The following is a 26,933-nucleotide window of genomic DNA, read 5'->3' as shown; positions in this document are numbered from 1 at the left end:
ACATGAAGCCCTGAGTTCGATTCCCCAGCACCACATATATATAGAAAACGGCCAGAAGGGGCGCTGTGGCTCAAGTGGCAGAGTGCTAGCCTTGAGCAAAAAGAAGACAGGGACAGTGCTCAGGCCCTGAGTCCAAGGCCCACGACTGGCAAAAAAATAATAATAAATAAATAATAAAGTTGAATACATTTAATGTTTTACTAAAAACATTTAACGTTTTTAATGAGGAAACTAAGCATGGAAAAGTGAATTTAACACCATCCCTAAGGTTCATTACCCAGCAAGAAAGGGAAGCAAAATTCAGACAGGGAGGATGGACTGACATCAGGCAGGCCTTGGTCCCCCTCAGCATTAGTTCTTTAACTGTTAGCTTTTTAACCATGGTTACAGTCTTCAGGTAGCTTTTTAAATTTTATTATTCTATCCAAAACACACCAGTCCTGCCTTTAAACTTCCATTTCTTGATCGCAAACATTTCTGCTTGCTTAGTTTCTTTACAACCTCTCTAGGTACAGAAAAGTAAAGTAGATCCTAGGCAACAGTTCCTTTGAGAGAGGTAGCCTCTCTCTACTAACATGTTTCTGACAATGGGAACTTCATGTGTGCACACACAGACCTGCATCTCGTACTAGCTCAGTAACCTATTTGTCTGTCCATGAACTGATAGGAATTGATCCCAGGGGCATATTAAGCAAATGTGAGTCACCACACACACACACACACACACAGAGCCTATGTCTCAGTTTCCAACAACAGCAATTACTACTAGAGTACCATGGCCTGTCTAGTACAGTGCTAGGCATTAAAGTTTGCAGGAGGGAACAAAAGAGATAAGGTCCTTGCTTTCTCAGAGTGTAGAATTTAATAGCAGAAACAGACAATACATATTAAGAAATACTTCAGACAGTAATATTATTGGAGGAGGAGAAGAAGAAGAAGAAGAAGAAGAAGAAGAAGAAGAAGAAGAAGAAGAAGAAGAAGAAGAAGTAGTAAAGGCATTTTAAACATTGAATTTGAGCTGATGCCTGAAGAATGAAGATCACTTTCAAAGCAGCCTCTGCTCAACAATATTTGAGCATGATTCCAGGCACTATCTAAGGTGCTGTTCTATACAGCTACTAAGTAAACAATCCATACACACATTTTCATGAAACTAGCATTTCCTCGAAGTGTGTGAGGAAGGGAAACAATAAAATGAAGCCATGTGAGAATAAGGATTCCAACGGGATTGTTGACTGGTTGGTCAGAAAAGTCTTTTCCCCGGTTAGTGACATTTACACTGATGTCCAAGTTAAAAGAGTCACCCAGGTTCTGGAGCAAAGACTATTTCAGGCAGGAGAAACAAGCAGGAAGAAGCTTGAAGTATACAAAAAAAGGGGGGGGGGAGAAAGAATTTTCTGAAACATGATAAGAGGTATAATAGAAAAGGGCACATAGATCAGTATAAGGCTTTGTAATTATAACAGCATAGTCTTGGCATTTTAGTTTAAGAGCAATGAAAATTTATTTGAGACTTAAAGCAGGAAATTAGATGATTTGACATATTCTTTTTTAAAAAAACATGTAAGGGGGCATATTAAAATGTATTAAGATATTAAAAATGGAGCCGGACACCAGTGGCTCAAACCAGTAATCCTAGCTACTCGAGTAGATGAGATTTGAGTGCCTCGGTTCAAAGCCAGCGGGGCAGGAAAGTCCGTGAGACTCTTATCTCCAACTAACCAGCAAAAGGCCGGCCGAAAGTGATATAGCTAAAGTGGTAGAGTGCTCGCCTTGGGCGAAAAGCTCAGAAGGAAGAAGGGGTTGGGGGGGATAGAGTCAAAGAGATCAGTTATACCTTTGCCAATTAAGAGCTAACATGACTTGGCCTAGAGACCAAGATATAGTGGACAGATTTAAGTTGTAATGCATAGGTAGAGATTTGGATAGGTTGTGAAGGAATGCAATTCAGGAAGAGTAGGGTTTTGGCCTAAGTAACTAGGTGAGCGTAAACTACGGTGAGCAAAACTGGGGAAAGAGGGAGTTCTGTTCGTAGCTGTAGCAACAATTTTTATTCACTATGAGATTACTATGTGCCACTGTGACGGGCAATTTCCAGAACTTCCCCCATTAAAAATCCACGGCACTGTCAGTAGATGCTATACCTACGTTTTGTTAAGAGAAAAGACTCAAGCTTGGGGGTCGGGGTGTCTCACCGCTACGAGCTGGAAGCCGAATCTGAACTTAAGTCGGTCTGTCCCACGATTGCGTGTAAGGCACCAGGCTTCTTGTCTACGAAACCGCGACAATTTTTCGTGTAGGAATATTAAGGTACAAGATCTCCTAAGCAATGCGCCCCAGATTCTATTAGTGCCGAGTTAAGGGCCACTCCCACCCCGTGGAGACCACGAATCCCCACGAAGGCGCATTCCGCGAGCGTATCACCGAATTTCCAAGCTTGTAACTAACCTTTCCCTCCTGTAATTGGTTGGTGCTGGTAGAGGCGTATTTTTATTGGTTAAAAATTCCAAGGGGGCGGGAAAGAGGTGGGGCTTGGTGCGTTTTTCCCGCGCTCGGCGCGCCCCGGCACGTTTTACGTAGTTTTCTGGGATTCGGCTGGAGCCGCGGTTGAGGGGCTTCCAGCGGCGGCGCTATTTTATGACGTCTCCTCTTCTCATTGGCCAGAAGCTGCGGCTGCAGTTCTGCAGCCTAACTGGCTGCCTGCGAGGTGAAGTGTACCGCGCTGATTGGCTCCCAGGTGCCGGCCGCGTGTGATGTCCGGAGCAGCGATTGGCCCTCGCTCGCTCGGGGCTTCTCTCACGGGGACCGGGGACTCCCGGGAAGTGGACCGGCTGAGGAGTGGGCAGTCAAGGTTTCTGTGCGGACCGAGAAGAAGAGCCCCGGCGTGAGGTGGCCTCTTTGGGCCGGGTGGGCTGGCGAGCCGACGCGGCGGCGGAGGAAAGTGTGAGGAGTGTACAGGACCCGGTCCAGCCGAGGAACCATGGCCCCGCAGAATCTGAGCACCTTCTGCCTGTTGCTGCTGTACCTCATCGGGACCGTGATCGCCGGGTGAGGAGGAGGCACCGGCGGGCACGGGGCCTGAGGTTCAGCCTTTTCTAGGAAGGAGGTGGGCGGTCATGGTGGAGGGAGGTGGAGGTTGGGGGAGCGGCTTGGCCGGACTGAGGGGCGTGGAAAGGAAGGGTGTAGTGGGCTGACGGGGTTTGACACTTCCGACCCAGAAGAGTGCTAAACACGACATTTGAGGGTTGGAGGGAGTTTGGAAGCAAGAAGGTAGCTGTGAGCGGAAGGAGTGTCACGTAATTCTGGGGAAGGAACATGGGGGCACCTCATTGCCAGGCCAAGGATGAGGCCACGGTCACATCTTTGATTGTAGAGATGGATCTCTGTCCTGAGGAGCTTGAAGAAGGGGACAGTGCATCACCGAACCCGTAATGAACCATCGTGGGGCTCACATTAAAAGTGGGTGGGTTATATGGTCAAACCAAACGAGGAGAGCCGGTAAGGAAGCCAGGCTGGGACTAAAAGAAATGGAGACTGAGGGAACAACTTGACCCGTTAGAAAACCCATGTGCTTCCCAGTTCCTTGTTTTGTTGATCCTAACTGTAGTCCTGCCTCACTGTCTCTCTCCATGGTACCTTCTGGAAAAAAGCTTAATGGTAGGAGTGAGAAGAGCAGTACACCAACAGGAAGTGAACTAAGATTCCACCTTTCACCTTCCCATTCCCATTTTATGAGCCATGGAACCTTGAAGGACCCATGTAAATTCTCATCTTTAATATGGGCTTAATAACAATATTATTACCCACTTTTATTCGGTGAGTGGAAACTGATCAACCCTTGAGGATTCTACCGGACTATAAATTCATGATCTTATACTCTTCACCTAGGATGTGGTATACCAGGCTTGTGTTTTGGGATACAAAGAAATAGTAGTTCTCAGTTTCTGAGAATTCATGGGTGTAAATAGGCAAGGCACTTCCTGGTACAATTTTAAAATGTTATGTACCTGAAAGTGGTGTGTGTGGGTGGTGTGTGTGTGTGTGAGCTTTTTGCAGATAGCTTAAAGTTGTCCTTTTTTCCTCATAAATTTCTAAATCGTTAACATCTTCTAGATACTTTGTTTTTCCTACTATGTTTTGTATTTACACTTTCAGCCACAAGTACTCTATGGTATTTAATAAAACATCAACATAAATATTTTAATATTGCTGCTTTAGACTGCAGCTATTCATAAAGGAGTATCTTGGGGACAGTAACAGTAATGCTGAGCTATGTCAGCCGTCTTTTTCCTATATTTTTTTCTGAGCTGTTGCTTAGCCATTTTTGTGACTTAAGCCTCACTCTATATAGTTGGCCAGTATTGTTACTACCTAGTTTCTATCTAAAAAATATCCAGACTTCACAGAGTTTTAAAAATAATTTTCAAGCCTTATATATGAAATAATTGAATGATTTTCTTCCTAAAAGCTCATAAAATAAAGTTTCAAATATTCTGTCAGTATAACACTTCAGTGTTGGTACCTCAGTGTTTATTTCCCAATCCATTTTTTAAAAGTATAATTTCATTATGAAGGTGTTGTACAGAAGGGTCACCATTTTATAAGTCAGGTAATGAGTACATTTCTTTTTGGACTATGTCACTTCGTCCTTTGTTTTTCTCCAGTTTCCCATTCCTGTCCCTGCTCACAAGTTACATAGTTTATGTTCCACTGTATATACTGAGCAGTATAACATTTATTTATTCACTCTTTCTCCTTTCTTTCTGCACCTTCCCTTTGCTGCCCCTCAAAAAAAGAACCAAAAACAAACACCACCCAATATATTTTTAAATTACCATTGCTACTAAGTTAGTGCCTCTATTGTGTAACTTTCCATTCCCCTTCCCCAGTACTGAAAGTATACATTTTCAGAATAAATTCAGACAGCTAAAATTACTCTGGAAAAAGGAATAGTTCCCCCTCCCTTGGGTGGGTGGGGGGTGCTAATACTGGAGCTTGAACACAGAACTGGTTTTTGGGTTTTTTGTTTATGTTTAAAAATTATTATAAAGGTAATGTACAAAGGGGTTACAGTAACTCAGGTAAAGATGTCCTCAGTTTTTTTTTTCTAGAGGCTATCACCCTGCTACTTGATCCACAGTTCTACTATGGCTTTTTGTTGGTTAATTGGAGATAAGATTATTACATAGACTTTCCTGCTCAAGCTGGCTTTGAACTGAGATCCTCATATTGTAGCTTTCTGAGTAGCTTACAGGTATGAACCACCACCTCCCAGCAAAGAATTTTTTTAAATGAATGTTCTTACTTGTGAATTTCATTTAGTGCGTATTTGTTCTCTTCAATGACTACATATGGTCTCTGTCCTGAAATTTTATTATAGTCTTATTCTATTTTCTCACTACCACTTCTTGCAGAGACTTTAAGATTAGTTTTATTCCAGCATTGTCTCTGGCAAAGGAGGTCATTGGGCCTCTATTTGTCTCCTGGTTCATTCCTGTGCCTATGCACAGCTACTGAGACATTATCAGTTCCTACAAGTGGGTTTTCCACACTATCTATAGTAAAAACTTGATCTAAATAAACTACTATATTTACTGGAAATGAATGCAAGGTTGATACTTTCCCTTCTTCTTTCAGAAGCAAACAAAACCCACCACAATCCATTCATTCATGTACATATTTCTCTCACTTACTGCTTGAATTTTGCTTCACTATTCATTTTTAACCTCTGAAGTTAACTTCAGTCACTCCATCTTTAATATTCCAAAAGTTCTACTGTTAGGACATTTATGTGATACACTCCTTTTGTATAAAGAAAACTATCATTTGAGATTGTTATTTGACTTTTAGAAACAAAGAGGGAGTGTGAGTGGATTATATGATTATTGCTTGAAAATAACATGTAACCATAAAGTAAGCATTTTTTAAAACAGTACTTGGGATTTAAACCCAAGGTTTTGAGTTTGTTAGGCAAGCACTGTACCTCTTGAGTCATGCTCCTGGTCTAAGAATGATTTTTTTCCTTCCTTTTTTTTTTTTTTTTTTTGTTGTTGTTGTTGTTGGTTGTGGGTCTGAAACTCTGGTCCTGGGTGCTGTCCCTCAGCTCTTCATCTCAAGGCTAGCACTCTACCATTAGAGCCACAGTGCCACTTTCGATTTTCTAAGAATCTCACGGACTTTCCTGCCCAGACTAGTTTTGAACCGAGATCCTTAGACTCAGCCTCCTGAGTAGCTAGGAGTACAGGCGTGAGCCACCTGCACCTGGCAAGAATAGTTTCTTGAGTGGAAGGTATTCTAGAAGGATGCCACACTATTTTGAATAAGCTCTCAATGCAAAGAATATATATTCTCTTATTGTGATTTTTTTCAATGTAAAACAAAATGTGTTTTCCTTTTTTAGTAATTTTTTGATATGTTCATGGATATGTTACATGCACCTTCATTTTTGTATTTCTTTGCTCAGGCATAGACTGAAATATAAAAGGGGAAGAATCCCTTTCACTTTTGAAACTATGAAGTTCAACTCTAATGAAGGCTTTTTCCCATTCTCAGGCGAGATTTCTATAAGATCTTGGGGGTGCCTCGCAGTGCCTCCATTAAGGATATCAAAAAGGCCTACAGAAAACTAGCCCTGCAGCTTCACCCTGACCGAAACCCTGATGACCCACAAGCCCAAGAGAAATTCCAGGATCTGGGTGCTGCTTATGAGGTGAGTCGAGGAAAGTACAGACAAGACGTGGATACAGAACAAAAGCATACAGTGTACACACTCCCTTCAGATCACTTTTATTTAAAGAAGATAATTGATAAAAGTAACAATAATTCTTGTTGCTACATTGTACTAGATACTACATGCATATCATTTTTCATATTTACATTATTTTAATAAAGGAACTAATGTTGAAAGCTGATGAATGGAATTAATATTACTAGATTACTAGTAGGTAAATTAGTGAGTATTACTTCAAGAATTTGGTATAAATAGCCAAAAACATGATGAAAACTTAAATGAGCATTGCAGACTTACATGTCCATATGATCCTGTTGCCCAATTACTTATTTTTTTCAAGAGAGGTTTGAAGTATAGGTAAGAGTGTCATGGATTTTCCGGCCTAGGCTAACTTGGAACCATGATCTTCAGATCTCAGCCTCCTGAGTAGCTAGGATTACTGGCATGAGCCACCAACATCTGGCTACAAGAATAGATTTTTATGTAGATTCTCAGATTGTAAACTAATTAAAATCTCAGGTTGGAAACTAGGAACCATGATCTTCAGATCTCAGCCTCCTGAGTAGCTAGAATTACTGGCATGAGCCACCAACATCTGGCTACAAGAATAGATTTTTATGTAGATTCTCAGATATTGTAAACTAATTCAATTAAATGTCTTCCTTATGCAAATCAAACAACAACTATAATTTGAATTTACAATTTCTATAGGTCAAAGCACTTGCACATGTGATCCCATTTAATTCTTACAATCCTATTTATTTTATTATTTATTTTAATAATAGTAATTCTTCATAATTATACATCATGAAATATGCTAGAGCTAGGCATGTTTTTCTAGAAGACAAAAAGATTAAATTTCATAGAACTAAACTCTTACATTTTAAGCTTAAATCCTTGTATTTTGAGGAGGCTAGAAACAAAGCTGGTAAAATAGTTTAGTAGTACAAAGAACAAAAGGAAAGGATGCCAAGACCTAGGTTAACTACTGGTGTGAAACGGTGTCATACCCAGAATCCTGAAGTTACCATTCTGTCCATACCTTCAGGTATACTATATATTGGACAGAAATTCTGAACCTGGATTCTTAAGTAAACTAGAAAAAAGTGATGACCCCCCCTGCTTTTTTTTCTTTTCATGTTTTTTATTAGCAAATGTCCATATATACATAGTGTATACTGATGAGACTCACCCCCTCCGTCACTCTCCCTCAGCCTCCCTCACAGATGTTCTTTGGGGGGGGGGGCGGGTAAGGGAATGGTACTGGGGTTTGCACTCAGATCCTTTCACTTGATCAGAAGGTGTTCCACCACTTGAGCCACTCGACTAGCCCTATGCCCCTCTTAAATTAGAGGTAACAGTTTCTTTCTTGTTGATTGTATGGGTTTTATATTTTACGCTGTGCTTCCTATGGTTAGTGTCATTGTTTGCTAGGAATCTGTATGTTCTTTCACGTTTGCAGGCTATGTATCTCACTTGTGAAATTGACTTTTCTGGTCACCAGTTCAGATCTTTTTTTTTCCCCTTTATATCAATATAGACTTGATTGCCTTAAGTAAATGAAAGTTCACAAATCAGATCCCACTGCAGTCCAAAGAGGCTTTTTACAAGTACAGATGTGTTTTCTCTACTGAACTGCTAGCTTGTTTTATTAAATAATAAACTTCTCTCTGTCTTTATAGCCAGAACTTGTCAGGATTTGCCTGTCATCCTTATACAGGGGTCATGCTAACCTCTGTATGATTCCAGTTTTAATATATGTACTGCTGAGGCAAGCACTGCTGGCATTTTAATTAGCTAAAAATTTACATGTTAGTTGACCAGTCAACTAAGTATTTTTTTTCTTTTAAAAATGAAACAGGTAAGCCAGGTACTGGTGGCTTATACCTGTAATCCTAGCTAATCAGGAGGCTGAGATCCGAGGATCATGGTTGGAAGCCATCAGGAAAGTCCGTGAGACTCTTATATCTCCAATTAACCACCAGAAAATGGGAAGTGGTGCTGTGGGTTAAAGTGGTAGAGCACTAGCCTTGAGTTTTTGCAAAAGATCAGGAATAGCCCCCAGGTCCTGAGCCTGTTGGTACCATGACCAACTAACTAAGTAAACAGGTGGGTACGGTAGCATGTGTCTGTAGTCCCAGCTACTTGGGAGATTGTATGTGGCAGAAGGGTCACTTGAGGCCAGACTGCGAAAGACCTGTCTCAAAAGCAAAAATAAGGAGTTAAATAAAATAAAATAGCCAGGTGCTAGTGGCTCAGGCCGGTAATCGTAGCTGCTCATGAGGCTGAGATCTGAGGATTGTGGTTCAAAGCCAGCTTGGGCAGGAAAGTCTGAGCTTTTATCTCCAGTTAACCACCAAAAAGCCAGAAGTGGAGCTGTAGCTCAGGTGGTAGAGCGCTAGCCTTGAGCTCTGAGTTCAAGCCCCAGGACCAGCACACATACACACAACAAAAAAGAATACTCATGAATACTCAAAGAATACTCAAAGACTCAGCAAATGATTGCTGTGACCCTTCCCTTACACATCAACAGGCCCTGACACAAAAGTGTGTTCTGTTTAAATATGTCGATGAGGGTCATTTGCCTCTCCCATCCCCACTTTCTTTTCCTAAGTTAATAAGCCTCTTCTGCTTTTAGCCTGAAATGACTTTTTCCTTCCATCTTGCCTAATTAGGAATGTGTATACATCAAAGGAAGACTTTAAAGTCATTTATTTCTCAAAAATATAGGTATGCATATACTTCACATGGCTGTAAATAAAGGGGAAGCTTTTGGCTGGTTGTTTCTGCATGTGGAAGGGAAATTTTAAGAAGCACAGAAGCCAGTTTTGTCTTTATAGTCTTTGGTGTCAGACAGAGTGGCTTTAATAAGCTATGGCATGTGGCCATTATTATGTTTTATAAAACTATTAAAACTAAAAAAAAAACTATTAAAACTTCAAAAAATGTTTTTCATCAATGAAATTGACCTTGAGCAATTGTCATAGTCTTGGTCCCTTGTGCTGGCTTATCTATCTATAATTTGAACTCAGGACATTATACACTTTATAAAAACAAATACTAAGACAGGCAGCAATCTTCCACAAATGAATTTCTCCATATACCAAAATGTGAATAAAAGGAGTAGGAAAAGTATAACAGTACAGATCTTATTGGAGGTCCTGTCATCCTATCCCCTTTACTTGCCAGTCTCCTAATATATGTATGCGGGGCAGGATATGAGATGAACATGTGTGATTGTTTTTAAGCTATCCTAATCTAATTCTTCTATCACTAATGACAGTCGGTCATATTGCTTTTGTTTTTGTTTTTTGCCAGTCCTGGGGCTTGAACTCAGGGCCTGGGTGCTGTTCCTAAGCCTCTTTGTGCTCAAGGCAAGCACTCTATCACTTGAGCCACAGTGCCACTGCCACACAATCGGTCATATTAATAACCTAATTTATAGTGTAGAGACACCAGATGGCCTAATCACTGGATTAAAGGCCCAGAAAGTAAACCTGAGCAATCCATCTCACTTCTTTGTTGGGACTTTCCAAGTATGATACTTGGATACTTAATACTTTTCAAGTATGATTTTTAAATTACTAGGTGAAATTGGATCATTTAAGTTAGAATCAAGTGCTGTGGAATAGGCACTACACCAGAGAATTTTTAAGTCTGTTAACTAAAACCTGATAAACATTCCTTAGCACCACACATAATTGAAACTATATTCTCCTGAAATTTTAGACACAGAATGGGGGAAACAAAACAAAAACCTCTCAATACACGTAAATATAAATAAGCCTTAACTAAATGCTATCAAGAATGATCTTCATCCACTTGCTTATTTCCCCAGGTTCTATCAGATAGTGAAAAACGAAAACAATATGATACCTACGGTGAAGAAGGACTAAAAGATGGTCATCAGAGCTCCCATGGAGACATTTTTTCACAGTAAGTAATTTACATGTCTGTAAAGTAGTATTGTCTGCAGATGGCTGCTTAGTGACTTTAATGAGCAAAATTATTCTTGTAAGCAGAGAAATTCCTACTCCTTCAATACTCTTTCTTTGATAACTACCACTGGGGAAAGGAGTTAGGGTAGATGCTCTCTATCTCCTGTTGCCTGTAGCTTTCCTGGAGTGCTAGCTAGTGGAATAATAAACACTTTTCACCCCTCTTTGTTGACATCTGAATATTATTTTACTAGAAAATCTTATCTGGGACTCAGATCTGAGGCTATGAAAACAAAAAAAGTTTAAACTTGCATTTTTATGGGGACAGAATTTATTTCTTTTCTCAGATCCTAAAAGGATTTTGTGAACTTGCACTTCCAAAAGAAGAATCATTGTTGCGTACACTTGCTTTCCCACTTAGTGCTAGAGGGTCACTTTCAGTGAGTGGACTTTCAGGATTTTTAAAGATGTGAGAGTAACATGTGTAGGCTATTTCCCTTTGTCCCAGGATGGACTTGACTCTTTTCACCTATGGGAGAAGAGTGTTTCTTGACTGTTGGGAGTGATTTGTAGGGATATCAGGAAAGTTCACCATTCTATAGATCCTGTCTTCCTCCTTGCTTCTAAGGGTAAGCAATACATTTGCTAGGGTTGGTTGGTGAAAAGGAAGTATATGGTTGTTATCATTATTGTGCTGTTACCTGCACTTCTCATTTACACCAAAAATTAGGATACCTGTACAATTGAAAGTTACTGTTTTTTATCATTCTCAAAGTGATTCTTTTGTTACTTTGGTAACAAAAGTTCTAAGTAAGCTAGACCTTACTTTTCCATAAGGAATACAGTTTGACTAAGGCTGATGCTTTTTCAGTTTATTAAAATAAAGACTTTTGTGCAGAATGAGCCAAGCATAGTGAGGCACACCTGTAATCCCAGCAATCAGGAGGCTGCATTAGGAAGATCATGAAGTTTAAGGTCAGCCATGGCTGTATCATAAAAACCTAAAAAATTTTTTTTAAATTGTACAGAATAGTAGCTTCCTTCCTAAGGTTAACTTGTTAAGAGTACATTAAATGAACTCACATAGTGTGACCAAAATTAATCCTTAAAATTGCTGTAGCCATTAAGTTCAGTGTTGTACAGGCTTATATACACTGTACTCTTTAACTCTGTCTGATCTGCATTTTGTCAGTATTGAGCAAGTTTTGAGTCCATTATTGACATACTGTGTGTATGTACTGTACAATATACGTGGGCCATATTCTACTAAAAAGGAAATTTTTGTGGTTTATGGCAAAGCAGTTTCAATATACTTGAAATATTGTATATGACAAGGGGATGAATGAATAGTGAGAGAAATGGTAAGCAAACAGTTATAATACTCAATGTTCATATGTGAAAATGGAACCGGGTAACATGGGGGGAGGGAGGTGGATGGGGTTGGAGAGAGAGGTTCAAGAGATAACCCAAGTCCATCATACACATAAATTGACATTTATTTATTTGAAATCCTCCTTTACAATTATTTAAAGGTGGGCTGGGAATGTGGCCTAGCGGTAGAGTGCTTGTCTCGTATACATGAAGCCCTAGGTTCAGCGCCACATATATAGAAAAAGCCAGAAGTAGCACTGTGGCTCAAGTGGCAGAGTGCTAGCCTTGGGCAAAAAGAAGCCAGGGACAGTGCTCAGGCCCTGAATTCAAGCCTCAGGACTGGCAAAACAAACAAACTTGAAAATGGTAAAAATTTAAATTGTATATGATATTTGACTCCAATTTATTAAAAATATCTTTCAAGCTGGGCACTAGTGGCTCACACCTATAATCCTAGCTATTCCACGCTGAGATCTGAGGATTGTGGTTTAAAGCCAGCCAGGGCAGGAAAGTCTCTTATCTCTAAACAATCACAGAAAAAAGCCAGAAGTGGTGCTGTTGCTCAAGTGATAGAGTGCTAGCCCCGGCACAGTGCCCAGGCCCAGAGGTCAGGCTCCAGGACTGGCAAAAATAAATAAATAAATAAATAAATAAGTGTCTTTCAGTTTTGCACAATCTGTTGGTAGGAAGCAATGTTTTATTAATGAAGCAACATTAGAACTAAATAACTATGAGGAATAAACTCAGTTATTTTCCTGATGAATCTACACTTTTCTATAGCTTCTTTGGAGATTTTGGTTTCATGTTTGGAGGAACTCCGCGCCAGCAAGACAGAAATATTCCAAGAGGAAGTGATATTATTGTAGATCTAGAAGTTACTTTGGAAGAAGTGTATGCAGGAAACTTTGTGGAAGTAAGTTCATATTGATTTTCAGAACTTATATTTTTGACTAAATATTAAAGTTTGTAGTATTTCTTCTTTGTCTTTCAGAGGAAGAGCAGGAGTGGCTGCTGTATAGAATTTAATTAATTAATTGATTCATTGATTAATTAATTGCCTCCCTTCAGACATGACTCAATTCTGTCTTCATTATTCTTTTTTGTCATTTTGTTACATATATGTAAATACCTGAATGATATGTTATTTACTTGTAGTGTGAGTTTGTGAAAATGGTCTGTTATTTATTATCTCTTGGGACTTACTTTTGTCATTCACTGTTGGTAATAATTCTGCCAAATAAAATTTAATCATTACTGTTAATCATCAGAGAGCATTCAGGTTTAGCCAAGATTTTTATAAAAAATTCCAGTCTTGTCCATGAACATTCTTGTACCTATTGTCTGTATATGTGAATGTCTCTTGGATGAATATACTTAAGAGTAGAATTGTTTGGAATAAGAACTAGAGTTTGTGTTTTATAAGGGAATACTATATTTTTTTCATATTGAGTGTACTTCCAATCATTTATTAGACTAGATTTGATACTGACAGGGTATTTGGAATACTTCTCAATGTTTGCCCATCAGATAGGTGTAAAATATTATTTTCTTGTAGTCTGTGTTTTTTACCAGTTAGGATAAGCATCTTTTCATTTTTATTGGCCATATTTGAAATATCCATTCATGTCCTTTGTACTTATTGAATTTCTAAGAATGCGTCTAATTCTTCTTGGAAATAATACAAACATATCCACTAGTTTTTATCTTGTCTTTTTACTATATGTAAAATTTATTTCAATGAACAAAAATATTCACTCTTTTTTAATACTGGAGTTTAAACTCAGTGGCTTGTATTTGCTGGGTAGGCATCCCACCACTTGAGCCACACCCCATACCCCTACCCTTTTGCCCTTATTTTTCAGAGACCCTACATCTGTGCTTGGGCTGGCCTGGCCTGGATAACAGTCCTCCTATTTATATGTTTCCTGCTGCAGGGCTGGAATGACAGATGATTGACACCTTTCCCAGCTTTTACTGGAGAAATAGGATCTCACAAACATTTTACTTGGGCTGTAATCTTTCTGAACTAGTAGTTAGGATTATAGGTATGTGTAAGCCACTGTAGCCAGCTAAAAGTATGTTTTAATGTCACCAAATCTATGTATCTAGTTTTTGTGTCTATTTAGTAAATTCTGCTCTAAAATGAGAAAAATAGTTGATATTTTGAAATAAAAATTTGAACTATTTTAAGGTGAGGTTAGTTGTTCTTTAATGGACTTTATAGCTAGACTGCCTACTTTTCAATCTTGGCTCTGCTAGGCCTGTCTGTCATTTTATTATTATCCTCAGCATAAACCACTCCTCATTTTACCTAACCTTTATGTACTGCTGCTACTTCATCTGTAAATAGATACAAGACCTACCTCATAAGGTTAGATGGATTACATGAATATGTAAATATATGTAAATGTATAATAGTGTTCAGAGCACTGCTTGGCAGGTAGTAAGTGGTAGAAAGTATTTGCTGTGATTGTAGTGTTATTATTGCTGCAATTTATTCTGTTGGCCTGGGCTTTCATTTATTGGAAGGCTGTAAGGAGCTTTTCCCCAAAGAGTTTTTCTCCAAGCATTTGTGTCATTGTGATACATGAGCTTGTTTTTCTATAACAAGACAAAAACAGGAATGTATTTCTTCATACATACTGATTTCACTTACTTACAAGGAACAATTATTAGATTGTAATCAGCTACAAAGAGAAGTTCATTGTGTCTCCTGCATATAAAAGTGTTGAATGGCAGTATTCCTGGAAAACATTCCCAGACCAAGTTGCCTAAAACAAGGAGGTATTTTCCTTAGATTAATCACGGGTTTAGATGGCAACCACACAGCAGATTTTGAACACCAATTTTTGAACACACATTTGTTAAGGGATAGTATTTACACAAACTGTTTGAACTCAGTAGCACTTATTTGTAGCTTGGAAATGCTGATATCACACGCTTGATTTTCTCATTTCTCATCCTCTCTTTTCACTTTACCATCCTTGGAATTGGACTCACTGAAGTATGATTGCTTTGTTTCTGATTGGGGAATGATTTGTATTCTTCAGAGTATCATGTCAGCTTCAGGTTTTCCTGAGAAACAGCTTTCCAGAGAAGGGGGAAGTTCCAGACTAGGCACGTATACAAAACCCTAATTGGTGGAGGAAACTAAAGGCTGTGCTATGTGCTTCTTAGGTAGTTAGAAACAAGCCTGTGGCCAGGCAGGCTCCTGGAAAACGGAAATGCAACTGTCGGCAGGAGATGCGGACCACACAGCTGGGCCCAGGACGCTTCCAAATGACCCAGGAAGTGGTCTGCGATGAGTGCCCTAATGTTAAGTAAGTAAACCAGCCCATTGAGGGTCTACCAAGAAACACTGAATGTCTCATTTGTCTAGCAGAATTATAGTCCTTCCCACCACCCACCAAACTCTTCTTTCCCACTATGATCTTGAGAATAGAGCATAAAAGCATGTGCATTTTTATGTTTTTTTCCTAAAGTAGTTCTTATAAAATTCCTCTTTTATGTTTATAAACTGACAACCAGTACCTTTTATCTCTGAATGAAACTGACAAATGTTAATGTTTTTTTCTTCCCCCTTAGACTATTTCAGCAATCTTACATGTTTTTTTCCTAGTCCTGAGGCTTGAACTCTGGGCCTGGGTGTTGTTCCTGAGCTCCTTTTGTTCAAGGCTATCTCTCTACCACTTGAGCCACAGAGCCATTTCCATTTTTTCTGTGATCCAATTGGAGATAAGAGTCTCACAAGCATTCCTGCCTGGGCTGGCTTCGAACAATTATCTTCAGATCTCAGCCTCCTGAGTAGCTAGGATTATAGTCATGAGCCACCAGCCCCTGACTGATGTTACATGTTTTTATAACTCTTTTGATATATAGATGTAAACATCTCAAATTGCTTTGTCAAATGAAAGCGTTCCATAGTCTTCTAAGAAAAAAAGAATTGACAAAATAAAACTGTAGAGTTTAATTTAGTTTTCCGTTTGTTTTCTTAAACTGAGCTTGAACTCAGGGCCTCAAACTCAGTTTTCTTGCTCACAGCTGGTGCTCTACCACTTGGGCCACACTTTTAGCCCAGCTTTTCAGTGGTTAATTGGTGGAGTCTCACAGACTTTTCTGCACAGTCTGGCTTCAAACCTTAATCCTCCAGATCTCAGCCTCTTATGCAACTAAGATTATAGGTGCCTTGCTTCATTTTTATTAATTTTTTTCTTTCATTCTCCTTGTTTTAGACTGGTGAATGAAGAACGAACACTGGAAGTAGAAATAGAACCTGGAGTGCGAGATGGCATGGAGTACCCCTTTATTGGAGAAGGTGAAATACTGATGTTTTTATTATCATAGCTCTGTTTACTGCTTACTTATAAATACTTTTGTATCTCCTCTCATATCTTAAAGACCATATAATAAACCCTTTAGCCAGTTTTAAAGTACAGAAATTGTTTATGATCAATATGGTTGATCACCTAATTCATTAGCATTGCTGTTCATCTTTTTAATATCATGGCCCAAAATATCAAGTAGCATAAGTTTAACCAAAAGTTAGAATTTAGGGGCCTCTCACTAAGCAATGAAGATATTTAACTCTACTTAGGGCACTATAAAAATGTTCTCAGGCCTCATCTTTTGACTTAAATCTAAAACTCTAAAAGAAAATAAACATTAAGACTTGAGATTTGGGAAATCAGTGAAACATTCTTTGTCTAAGAAATAGGTCACATTTTTTATTATTATGCCTGAAGGATAGGTTGTCTTCACTTAACTGATGTGACTTCTCATATTCTTTAACCTGATCCGATCAGGTGAGCCTCATGTGGACGGAGAGCCCGGAGACTTACGGTTTCGAATCAAGGTGGTCAAGTAAGTAAGCAAATTTTAGAGGGAATCTCTTCAGCCCTGGTTTTCAGATGAGTCAGAGTATAGAGATAATGCATCCCACATGGACCCTTTTCCTCTCTTTTCATGTCATAAGCTATTATTTTTAACTTGGCAACGATACTGAGAGTTTGAGTTTCTGGAATTGAGCCTCAGTTATTTATTTACTTAGGACTTGTGAATTCAAAAGATGTTAGACAGGAAGAGTCAGTAAATGAAAGGAGCTGGAAAAGAGGGGCAAACTGGAATAGAAAATCAAGAAGAACAGCAATTTTAGCTAACTGGCAGTATTCAGGTGCATTGTTTCCATTTATAGGCTTCCCATCAGCTGCAAGTACTGCTTAGAGAGTAGCTTTGCCCTGAAATCAGGCTGTCTTGTTATTTCTCTCCTGTTCCCAGTTAGAAACCAGTGACACTTCTGCATTTAAAGAATCACTGAAACAGAGTTCTTACTGGATTATGGAGAAGTAGAGGGTTGGAGGCATGGCTCGGGTGGTAGGGCTTCAGACAGTGAGCAAAAGCATCAGATACCAAGTTTGAGAAGTAGGCTTTGCCTAGGACTTGCCCCTCATTATACTCTTTATGTCCTGTGATCATTTCCCTATCATAGAGATAGATAGATAGATAGATAGATAGATGATAGATAGATAGATAGATAGATAGATAGATAGATAGATATAGCTATCTGTATCCAGATGTATCTATATATATGTATCTATACCAGGGAAAAGGCACGGGCACGTGTGTGTATATATATATGTACACGCACACACACACACACACACACAGAGGAAGATTTTATCATTGCATTTCTGCATATGTTTACAATGTATTCCTGGTAATTTCACCACCTCTTTCATTCCCCCCGCCTCTTTTTTCCCTCCTCAAAACAGTTTCAAAGTTCTGTTTTCATCATTGTAAACAATTTATTTAGACAGTATTCAACTTCCTTTATACTCCTTGTTAACCCACCTTGCTTTCCAGCTTTTTTTATGGACCATATCTTCCTCATCACTTCCCTGAGAAACTGGAACATGTTCTGGTCCCCAAATAAGCCTAGTGTCTTCCTAAGGCCTTGTCTGCCAAGATTTTCTCTCATAGGGCTGGGAATGTGACTTAGTGGTAGAGTGCTTGCTTAGCTTGCATGAAGCCCTGGATTTGATTCCTCAATACCACATAAACAGAAAAGGACAGACGTGGCTCAAGTGGTAGAGTGCCTTGAGCAAAAGAAGCTCAGGGACAGTGCCTAGGCCCTGAGTTCAAGGCCCAGGACTGAAAAACAAAGAAAAAAAATTCTCTCACCTCTGTCCTTTTCCTTTCACTCACTTACCTTTAGTCTCCTGAGCACATCTGGCCTTAGGGACTCAGGAAACCTCCATAGACCTGGTCCTAATGCCCACTTCCCAGCCTCCTGCCAGATGTCTTTCTTTTCATAATTCATTGACGATCACTTTCCTTACATTCATTGTTTCGGCTGGTAGTAAGTTCATTAAGAAAACGATTTAGTAAGACATAAACAAGTTTATAGTACTATACACAAAATTTTGTCTTATAAATGCTTACTGTATAAGCAAATGGTGTGTGTGTGTGTGTGTGTGTGTGTGTGTGTGTGTGTGTGTATGTGTGTGTGTATCTTAGCTTTTTTGTTTAAGGCTTACACTCTACCACTTGAGCCATGCCTCCACTTCCAGCTTTTTGCTGGTTCGTTAGAGATAAAAATTCCACAGGCTTTTCTGCTTGGGCTGGCTTTAAACCTCCGTCCTCAGATCTCAGCCTCCTGAGTTGTTAGGATTACATAGATGAGCCACCAGTGCCTCCAGTTGGTATTTGTAGATTTCCAAGATTTTAACAACTTTTTGAGCCATTCCTGAAGAAAGATGGAAGTTACTAATTTATACTTTGTTCTGTTTTTAGGCACCGAATATTTGAAAGGAGAGGAGATGATTTGTACACAAATGTGACAATCTCACTAGTTGAGTCTCTGGTTGGCTTTGAGATGGATATTACGCATTTGGATGGTCACAAGGTAAATGAACCAATTTTCCTCCTTTGAAAAGCTTTCATATGAGTGGTTTTAGATGATTTCCACCTCTTGAATCACTTAGAACCAGAAGGACGCCTTTCTTCTCTCCTCCTGCCTTCTCTCCTCAGCAGTCGCACCCCACTGTTTCTGTTCTGCAGTTGATCACACTGCCCTTTACAGTCTTGCTCTGTTTCCATTGGCAAAGATCACTTTTGAGAAATTTGGTTGTGTTTGTTTTTATTAGTGTTTTCTAAAATCTCTTTCTTTCTTTGATTCTGGTAGTAAAGCTGCTTCCCTGGCCCTTGATCTTCTCTGCGTTAGTGAGCTCTGGCCTTGGCGCCATGTACTGGTGATCACCAGAGGCGGAGGTGGACTTCGAGCATGTCAGCTCTTCTCTGGCACTTTTCTCTTTTACTTTTCAGGTTCATATTTCCCGGGATAAGATTACCAGGCCAGGGGCCAAGCTATGGAAGAAAGGGGAAGGCCTCCCCAATTTTGACAACAACAATATCAAGGGCTCTTTAATAATCACTTTTGATGTGGATTTTCCAAAAGAACAGTTGACAGAGGAGGCAAGAGAAGGTATGGAGTGTTGTGACAGAGTGTGCATGTGTCTGTATTTGTATTGTGTGCAAGTGCAAAATGGCAATAAAAACATCCGCTTCAGTGACACCGAAACACCAAGCACTAGTGGAACCCAGCCATAGGAACAGATTGGTCTTTCTCTGTAAGGGCAGGAATAAAAAAAAAAAAAAGAAAGAAATCCTGCTGTCCTGTGTTCACAGAAGGCTAGGTGAGTGGGTCTTTGAAACCTAGGGAGTATGGAGTAAAGTAAATGAGCTGGACTATACAATAAAGGGAAAATAAAATATTTAATGGATTAGAGGCTTAGGGGTAGATGACTATGGTGACTGGTTGAGAAGAGTTAACCCTTGGGGATTTTACATAAAAGCAAGAAAGTGGTAAAACTCGTACACAACTGAAAAGAGACCAAAGAAAGAATCAAAAAGATATAGCTGAAAGTTTTTCTTTCCCTTTTGATTTTCTTCTTATTCCCCAGGGCTCTGGGGGTCGGGAATGTGAGGCCTGATAGCAAGAGACAAGAGATCATGTGGATACACTTGTGTGTGTGTGGAGATAGCACGCATGTGATGATGTGGAGAGCTCTACAGTGAAGGTGTTTAAGTTGGACCTGTGGTAGTCAGAAAGCCTTCTGTGAGCCTCCCAGTGAAACATGCTCCTTACCATGTCCAGGGAATTCACCATTTGGTTAATGTAGTCATTTATTCTTTCAGGTATCAGACAGCTACTGAAGCAAGGACCCGTGCAGAAGGTGTACAATGGACTGCAAGGATACTGAGTGAATAAAATTGGACTTTGTTGAAAATAAGTGAATCAGCGATATTTATTATCTGCAGAGGTTTTTGTGTGTTTCTGTTTTTATTTTCAATATGCAAGTTTGGCTTAAATTCTTTTTTCCTGTTGATTGTCATGACATGAGTAAGAAGACTTAAGCGTGTGTCCATTTGCATTCAGACAAGAATGAACAACCGAAGGTTACTTAATACCTCTCCCCTTGGGGATTAATGTCTGGTGCTGCCGCCTGACTTTCAAGGATGAAAGCTGCAAGAAGACTTGAGGAGCAAAAGAAATGATTTAAATGGTTGGAGTTTATTGTTAGCTATTTCATTCAAAATCCCAACTGGAGAAATCTGTTTTAAAATACATCTTGGTTTGTTTTTTCTTATTCTTGACTCCTGTTTCTTTCCTCCTGTTAATTAGTTGGGCTATTCTCATCCCATCCAGCAAGGTAGACAGCATGCAAAATAATGATGCGACCCAGTGTCCAGAGCCCACTATACACAGGTGATGTTTCCTCACAAAGCACTGGAAGACACTGAATAGATTAGAGATCAGGGTACGTGCATGAAACTTGCACAGAGATCTAATTGTCCTTGAGAAAGAAAACCTTTCTCTCATTTTCCTTGGAACAATAAAGTCTGATATGGAAACCTAACTGTTTAGAAAGCACTTTTAGTGTAATCTCAGTTGACCTCATAGTTAGAAAGTCTGGGGTTTATTTTAGGAACTAGGATTACCACTGGGTCTAGGCAATGAATTTTAAAAGAACTGCAAGTTATATTCCTGCCGAGCCAGCCAGCAGTGAACGGGAATCCTAACTGAGGGTGGCGAGGATTAAGGAAAGGAAAAACACAAGACGAGAAAAAAGACAAGAGGCAAAGATGGGGTACGGGAGGTTTGCATCTCGAGATTGAAACTCAGTACTGCAGCCAAGTTTATTCTAACTCCCAGTTTATATGCAGTTTTGGAACCACGGAATAGCATAGGGTTGTTAAAATTCCAGAACACAAAGAGGCTTAGAAGTTTGCAACATTTGATTACAGTAAACACAAGGTAACAAAGCAATTCTGGATAGTGGCTGTGGACAAATATCTTTGCATTTAGCACGTCCTGGTGATAATAGCACAGCCAGAGGTGATAATGAACCTAGCTGCAAGTTTGGCTCCTGACATCTTGGTGACATCGGCACAGCCAAAGGTCAGGATGAGCTTAGCTGCTAGCTCGGCTCCCAACAATATTTGCTGCTTCTAATGGCATCCAATTCAGATGGTATGTGACTAAAATATATTTGCTTTTTGACATTTTCTTTCTATAATATATAGTCACGTCACAGAATTCATGCTTTTCAAGTACATTGGACTTCTTGCCTTGGCTAGTGGGTAATTATTGTTGGGATGTATATGGAGCTGGGGAGGTCCATAGCATCCATTGCTGCCCTTTTCTACACAGCAGCCATAGGAATGAAGTGAAACTGGTTCAATTCATATGCATACTTAGTGGGCCTTCTATACATTTTTCATTACATATCGAATTGCCTGTTGCTGCACATTCTTTAGAAAGGATCACCAACATATCTCTTCCATATCTTAGTCCAGCAGAACGCCTGATCATGATTTATACTTGATTTTTTTTGTGAGGGTCTATGCAATTATCAACACCAAGGGCTAGAGTGACTAGTCTTAGAGAGAAAGATCGCTCTAGTTAATACTTTTCCTGCTAATAACAATGTTGATGGAGCTATGTCTTTCCTTTTAACCCATGGTTTAGAGTGTCATGATTTAAGTAGTTTAGACTACCCTTTCATCATTGAACTCTGGGCTTCCATTTCTTTTAAGTGCTTTTTACTTGAGACACATTGTACTTGGAAAGATTTGTATCATGGTTCCATAGACCTTCTTACAAATAAGAACTTAAAAAGTTCTAAGAAGTTTCTGGCTTTAAGTAGAACTTGCACTATAGATTGCAAGTAAAGACCAGTGAAACCTTGTTCTCTGTTGTGTTAAAAGGCCTTTTTGAGTGGCTTTTATGAGTGAGGTTGGGTTCTGAGTGCTTCATATATATATAAGCTCTTACTTGGATGAGGGATTTTTTTTGTTTTTAATCCCAATGTGTGGGTGAGGGTACCCTTCCAGAGCTGGGCACTAGGCAAGTGCCTTTCCCATATGGCAGCCACATGGGGCCATTTGAGTTCTGAATCAAGAGGTGCTATGAAGTATAAAATATGAAAAGTTTGAAGATTTACTGTAAAAATATCTTAATTTGGGGGCTAGAGGTGGCTCAAGTGGTAGAGTGCCTAGCAAGTGGCAGAGACCCTGAATTCAATCCCCAGTATCAGACATACACACTCAAAATCTTAATTTTTAAAGTAATGTAAATTTTATTGACCTCTTAATTCTTAATATTGGTTACATGTTAAATAATAGTATCTGGGTCATTATTGGTAAAATTAAAATTGCATTGACTATTAAAATTCACTCAATGATTTGTTTTATTTTGCTTTTAATTAATATGCCTACTAAAAACATTAGGTTAGTTCCCATGTTTTTGTTGATAGTGGTGATCTAGAATCCCATGCAGGTTACCCAGGTAAGTCCTCAATGCAGGAAACTGCTGGCACTTGGTGATGAAAGGCTTCATCAACACCCTTCCACACTTGGGATTCTCCAAGTCAGTTTTCCAATGCGTGTCTGTCCTATCCACTTAGAATCTCAGCATTGTATTGGCTGTGACATAGATTTCCAACTCACACTTAATACATTGCTGACAAAGGATTGGAACCACTAAAATTCTCCACACCAGTGTTCACATGAAGTCATATGTTCCTTCATGAAAATAACAAGTAGCCAGGATTATATGTGTGTGCTACCAGTGCCTGGCAGAACCATTATTTATTTGTGTGCAAGGTAATGCCAAGAAATCTTGTTGAAATCCAGTTAGACAACAATCTGTTAGGAAATGAAGCCTGACTGATACTACTTCTTAGGGAACATATGGTTTTATGGACCAGCACATTCACAAGTAGGTGATTAAACGATACTTTCTGGACAAACTGCCCATCTCTTCTATCCTCCAAACCTTAAAAACAGACATTTTTTAAAAATCCATGAACTCTTCCATTTTACATTTCTATTTCCTATTGCTGATATCCATTCTATCTTAGATATTTCAAATGACATTCCTTTTAACAAATTATGGAAGCAAAATAGGAAGGTTTAAATAGTACAGTACCAGAATTCAACTCATTCAACTTTCAGTTCTGTCACGTACTGTGCCTCAATTTCTTCATCTGAAATAGTGATGTTAATAGTGAAGAATCTGTCCCAGCCATCCCAGGGGACCATGAGGGTGGCTGGGACAGATTCTTTCAAATAGTAACTATTTCATCTGGGCTCTAATAGCTAACTCCTATAATCCTAACTACTCAAGAGGCAGAGATCTTATGGCAAAAGGCCAGAAGAGGGGGGTAGCTCAAGTGGTGAAGCGCCAGCCTTGAGCAACAAAGCTAAGGAAGAGTGCCCTGCTCTGGATTACAAGTTCAAGCCCCAGTATCAGCACATGAACAAAAAAAAATTTTTGTAGGATTGTTGAACAAATGTTTACGACTGGACTACCTTCCTTGGGATGGACAGACAAATGTAGCATCTGTATGTTTGCTGTGGCAAATCTGTGGTTCCCCCCTCTTCCCTGCCTCCTGCAATAGTTGTCACCTGATGATGCTAAAACAATGGTGAGACTTGTAAAATCAGTCCTGAGACTCCAGATGTTTAAAAGTCTATATTTTGGTATTGCCACTAACAAAAACAAAGTATTGAATAAAACAAACAAGGAGGGGTTGGGAATGTGGCTTAGTGGTAGAGTGTTTGCCTAGCATGCATGAAGCCCTGGGTTCGATTCCTCAGCACAACATAAACAGAAAAACTAGGAAGTGGTGCTGCTCAAGTGGTAGAGTGCTAGCCTAGAGCAAAAAGAAGCCAGGGACAGTACCCAGGCCTTGAGTTCAAGCCCCAGGACTGACAAAAAACAAAAAGAAAAGATAGCTTTCACTGCAAACTCAAATAACTGCACTTTTGAGGGTTTTTGCCTTCTTCCCTCAGCCTCCTTAAGCTGTACATAGGCACATGGGCTAGACTTTGGTTTGGAACTTAATTCTGCCAAAAATTAAAAAAAAGAAATGTTAAAAAAAAAGAAAACAACTATGTAACGTGGGGAGGGACCGGAGGGTAAAATGGGGACGAACAAAGGAAAGGGTGACATTGTCAAATCATTGAACTCATAACCTGACTTATGAATTATAACCTGTTTATACAACTACTTTACAATAATAAAAAATGAAAACAAGATAGCTCTTGAGAACTAATGGTGAAAACTGCTGTGAGAATTGAGACTAGGTAATTAGAAACATATCATTAATTAAGCTTCTGCCTTATCTGTAAGTTAGATAATTAAACTGGGAGGACAGGAAATAGGGTAGACAGAGTTTTCAGCCAAGTATTTGAAGATTGGTCTTACGATATCCCTAGGAACAAAAAAAAGGCATGTGGTTAGACTCACATTTTTATAATTATGGTTGTACATGATGTTGAGGCACCAGTGTCAACCGGGAAGGAAAATAGCTTCTGCTGGCAGGTGACAAGTTATAGCCTGTTCCATACTTTTACTGGTGGAGGTAACTCAGGAAGAGGCCTGAAATGCAAGGTGTCTTTATGTGTGTAAGTCCTAGAGCTTTTGCAACTTATATGCTTGTTGGTCCAGAGGCAGGACACATTCAAGTGAGCCAGAAAACCTTTTGACTCATTCATATTTCAAGTGGAAGAATTGTGATTCCATAATTTAGCTATGGGAATAGTGCTGTGATAAACATGGCTACACAGGTATCTCTATAGTATGTTGACTTTGATTCTTTTGTGGGGGGGGGAGGGGGAGCTGGATCACATGGAGGTTCTGTTTAATGTGAAACCTCCACGCTGATTTCCATAGCGGCTGATCTGATGATTTACATCCTTCCCTGTGCCTCCATCTCGTCATCAATTGTTGTTTGTTTTCAATGATACCCAGTTCACTGAGTTACCTTGATGGACTTTTGATTTGCATTTCTCTGATGGTTAAGAATGTTGACCTCTTTTTTTCATCTATTTATTGGCCATTTTGTATTTGACCTCTTGGCAAAAGAATCTTCAAGGTTCTGAGAATATGAGGATCTACAAACAATTGTGGAGCAATTTTAGGAAAATGCAATTCACCCCTCAGTCGACCATACAAACATCATCTGAGACTGCAGACTATCAGCAATGGAGGAGTCATGGTGCATACAGAATGAAAAAACACGCAAAGTCAGGAATAACTAAATATCTCCAGGTCCATGAGCACAAACCGTCCACAAGAGGGCACTGTCTGTCACTACAGGGGTGAGGGAGTAATTTACAGTTGGCCAAACCTAATCATATAGTGAAGTTTTCTGACTTAAAAGTGTGTGTGTGTGTGTGTGTGTGTGTGTGTGTGTGTGTGATTTACATCCCCCCCCACACACACATTTTTTTGTGGGGGTACCAGGGCTTGAACTGAGGATCTGGCATTCTCATTAGCTCTATCACTTAAGCCACATCTCCAATCTGGCATTTTCCACTGGTTTATTGGAGATGGTGTCTTGTGGCGATTCCCACCCTGGTGGCTTCAAATCGCCATCCTGAGTTGCTAGAATTGCAGGTATGAGCCTGTAATGGTTCCCAGCTTCAGATCTCCTTTGTGATTGGTACCCTCGACCACACGTGCCTGGCCTTCCTCCTCACCCAGGCAGGGGCTCTTTGCTCTGCCAGCTGCTGAAATGTCCATGATATCAGCTATGTAGGGAAATGGCCAAAATTACACCAAGCAACTGCATAGAGGCTTTCAAACTTTAATTTAGGAGCACCTGTGGATTTTCTCAATGGGAAATATACAATGAAAGCAAAATGCAAATGAAATGCAATGAAAGCAAAATTAAGCACTTTCTGAGCAGCTGCTATGTAAATGAACTTCAGAAGGTGCTGGGGAACCAAGGACGCTCAGCGCCCTGCCAGTGCAGAGAAGGGTGAGAACTTATGCTCTACCTTGTCCTCCACAACTGGTCCCTGAGCTCAGATCCCTTCCCAGCACCCAGCTCTAAAGAGATTCCCAGCCAAGAGGCATCCTGCGCAGGCTTGCTGATGAGGTCCCTGTCCCTAACTGTTGACTGGTATGTCCTGTGTTGATTCATTTTTTTAAAGTCCTGGAGCCTGGTCGCCATTACCTTCTCCTTCCTTCTTCTCCCACAGAGCTTCTTTGACAATGTCATTGTCTCAGCCCCCTGAATATGGCACAAAGCCAGATCTTGGCTATCACCATTGACAACACCTAAAAGCAGGCCTCATGCCAGTAAGCATCAGGCTAATTGCGGTTGAGCTCTCAATAATGATGCTTCCCCTGCTTATGAATTTATCTAAAAGTGTTACAATGGCATGTGCTTCAAATCATATGTAATTAAAGTTTACAAAATGCCTTTTTAAAAACAACATGCCTTTACTTCAGAAAAAAATAAAATCAATGGAAAGGGGGCTGGGGATATAGCCTAGTGGCAAGAGTGCCTGCCTCGGATACACGAGGCCCTAGGATTGATTCC

At 39.7% G+C, this 26,933-nt stretch overlaps 1 protein-coding gene and 1 non-coding gene across 2 annotated transcripts; one reads left to right on the top strand and one right to left on the bottom strand.

Annotated features, from left to right (window-relative positions):
- Nucleotides 1-2,710: 2,710 nt before the first annotated feature.
- Dnajb11 (DnaJ heat shock protein family (Hsp40) member B11) lies at nucleotides 2,711-20,684 on the top strand. Its single transcript, XM_048347001.1, has 10 exons — nucleotides 2,711-3,048; nucleotides 6,553-6,709; nucleotides 10,569-10,666; nucleotides 12,820-12,952; nucleotides 15,217-15,359; nucleotides 16,272-16,354; nucleotides 16,842-16,899; nucleotides 18,829-18,940; nucleotides 19,360-19,519; nucleotides 20,233-20,684. The coding sequence occupies exons 1-10, from the start codon at nucleotides 2,981-2,983 to the stop codon at nucleotides 20,295-20,297; spliced, it is 1,077 nt and encodes a 358-aa protein (XP_048202958.1). The 5' UTR covers nucleotides 2,711-2,980; the 3' UTR covers nucleotides 20,298-20,684.
- Nucleotides 8,405-8,509, bottom strand: LOC125352153. Its single transcript, XR_007211144.1, has one exon. It is a non-coding gene; the product is annotated as a U6 spliceosomal RNA (small nuclear RNA).
- Nucleotides 20,685-26,933: the final 6,249 nt, after the last annotated feature.

Source organism: Perognathus longimembris, chromosome 5 (assembly GCF_023159225.1).
Source record: "Perognathus longimembris pacificus isolate PPM17 chromosome 5, ASM2315922v1, whole genome shotgun sequence".
Lineage (NCBI taxonomy): Eukaryota > Metazoa > Chordata > Mammalia > Rodentia > Heteromyidae > Perognathus > Perognathus longimembris.
The sequence above is the reverse complement of the archived record's forward strand: the minus strand, read 5'-3'. Positions and strand labels throughout refer to the sequence as shown.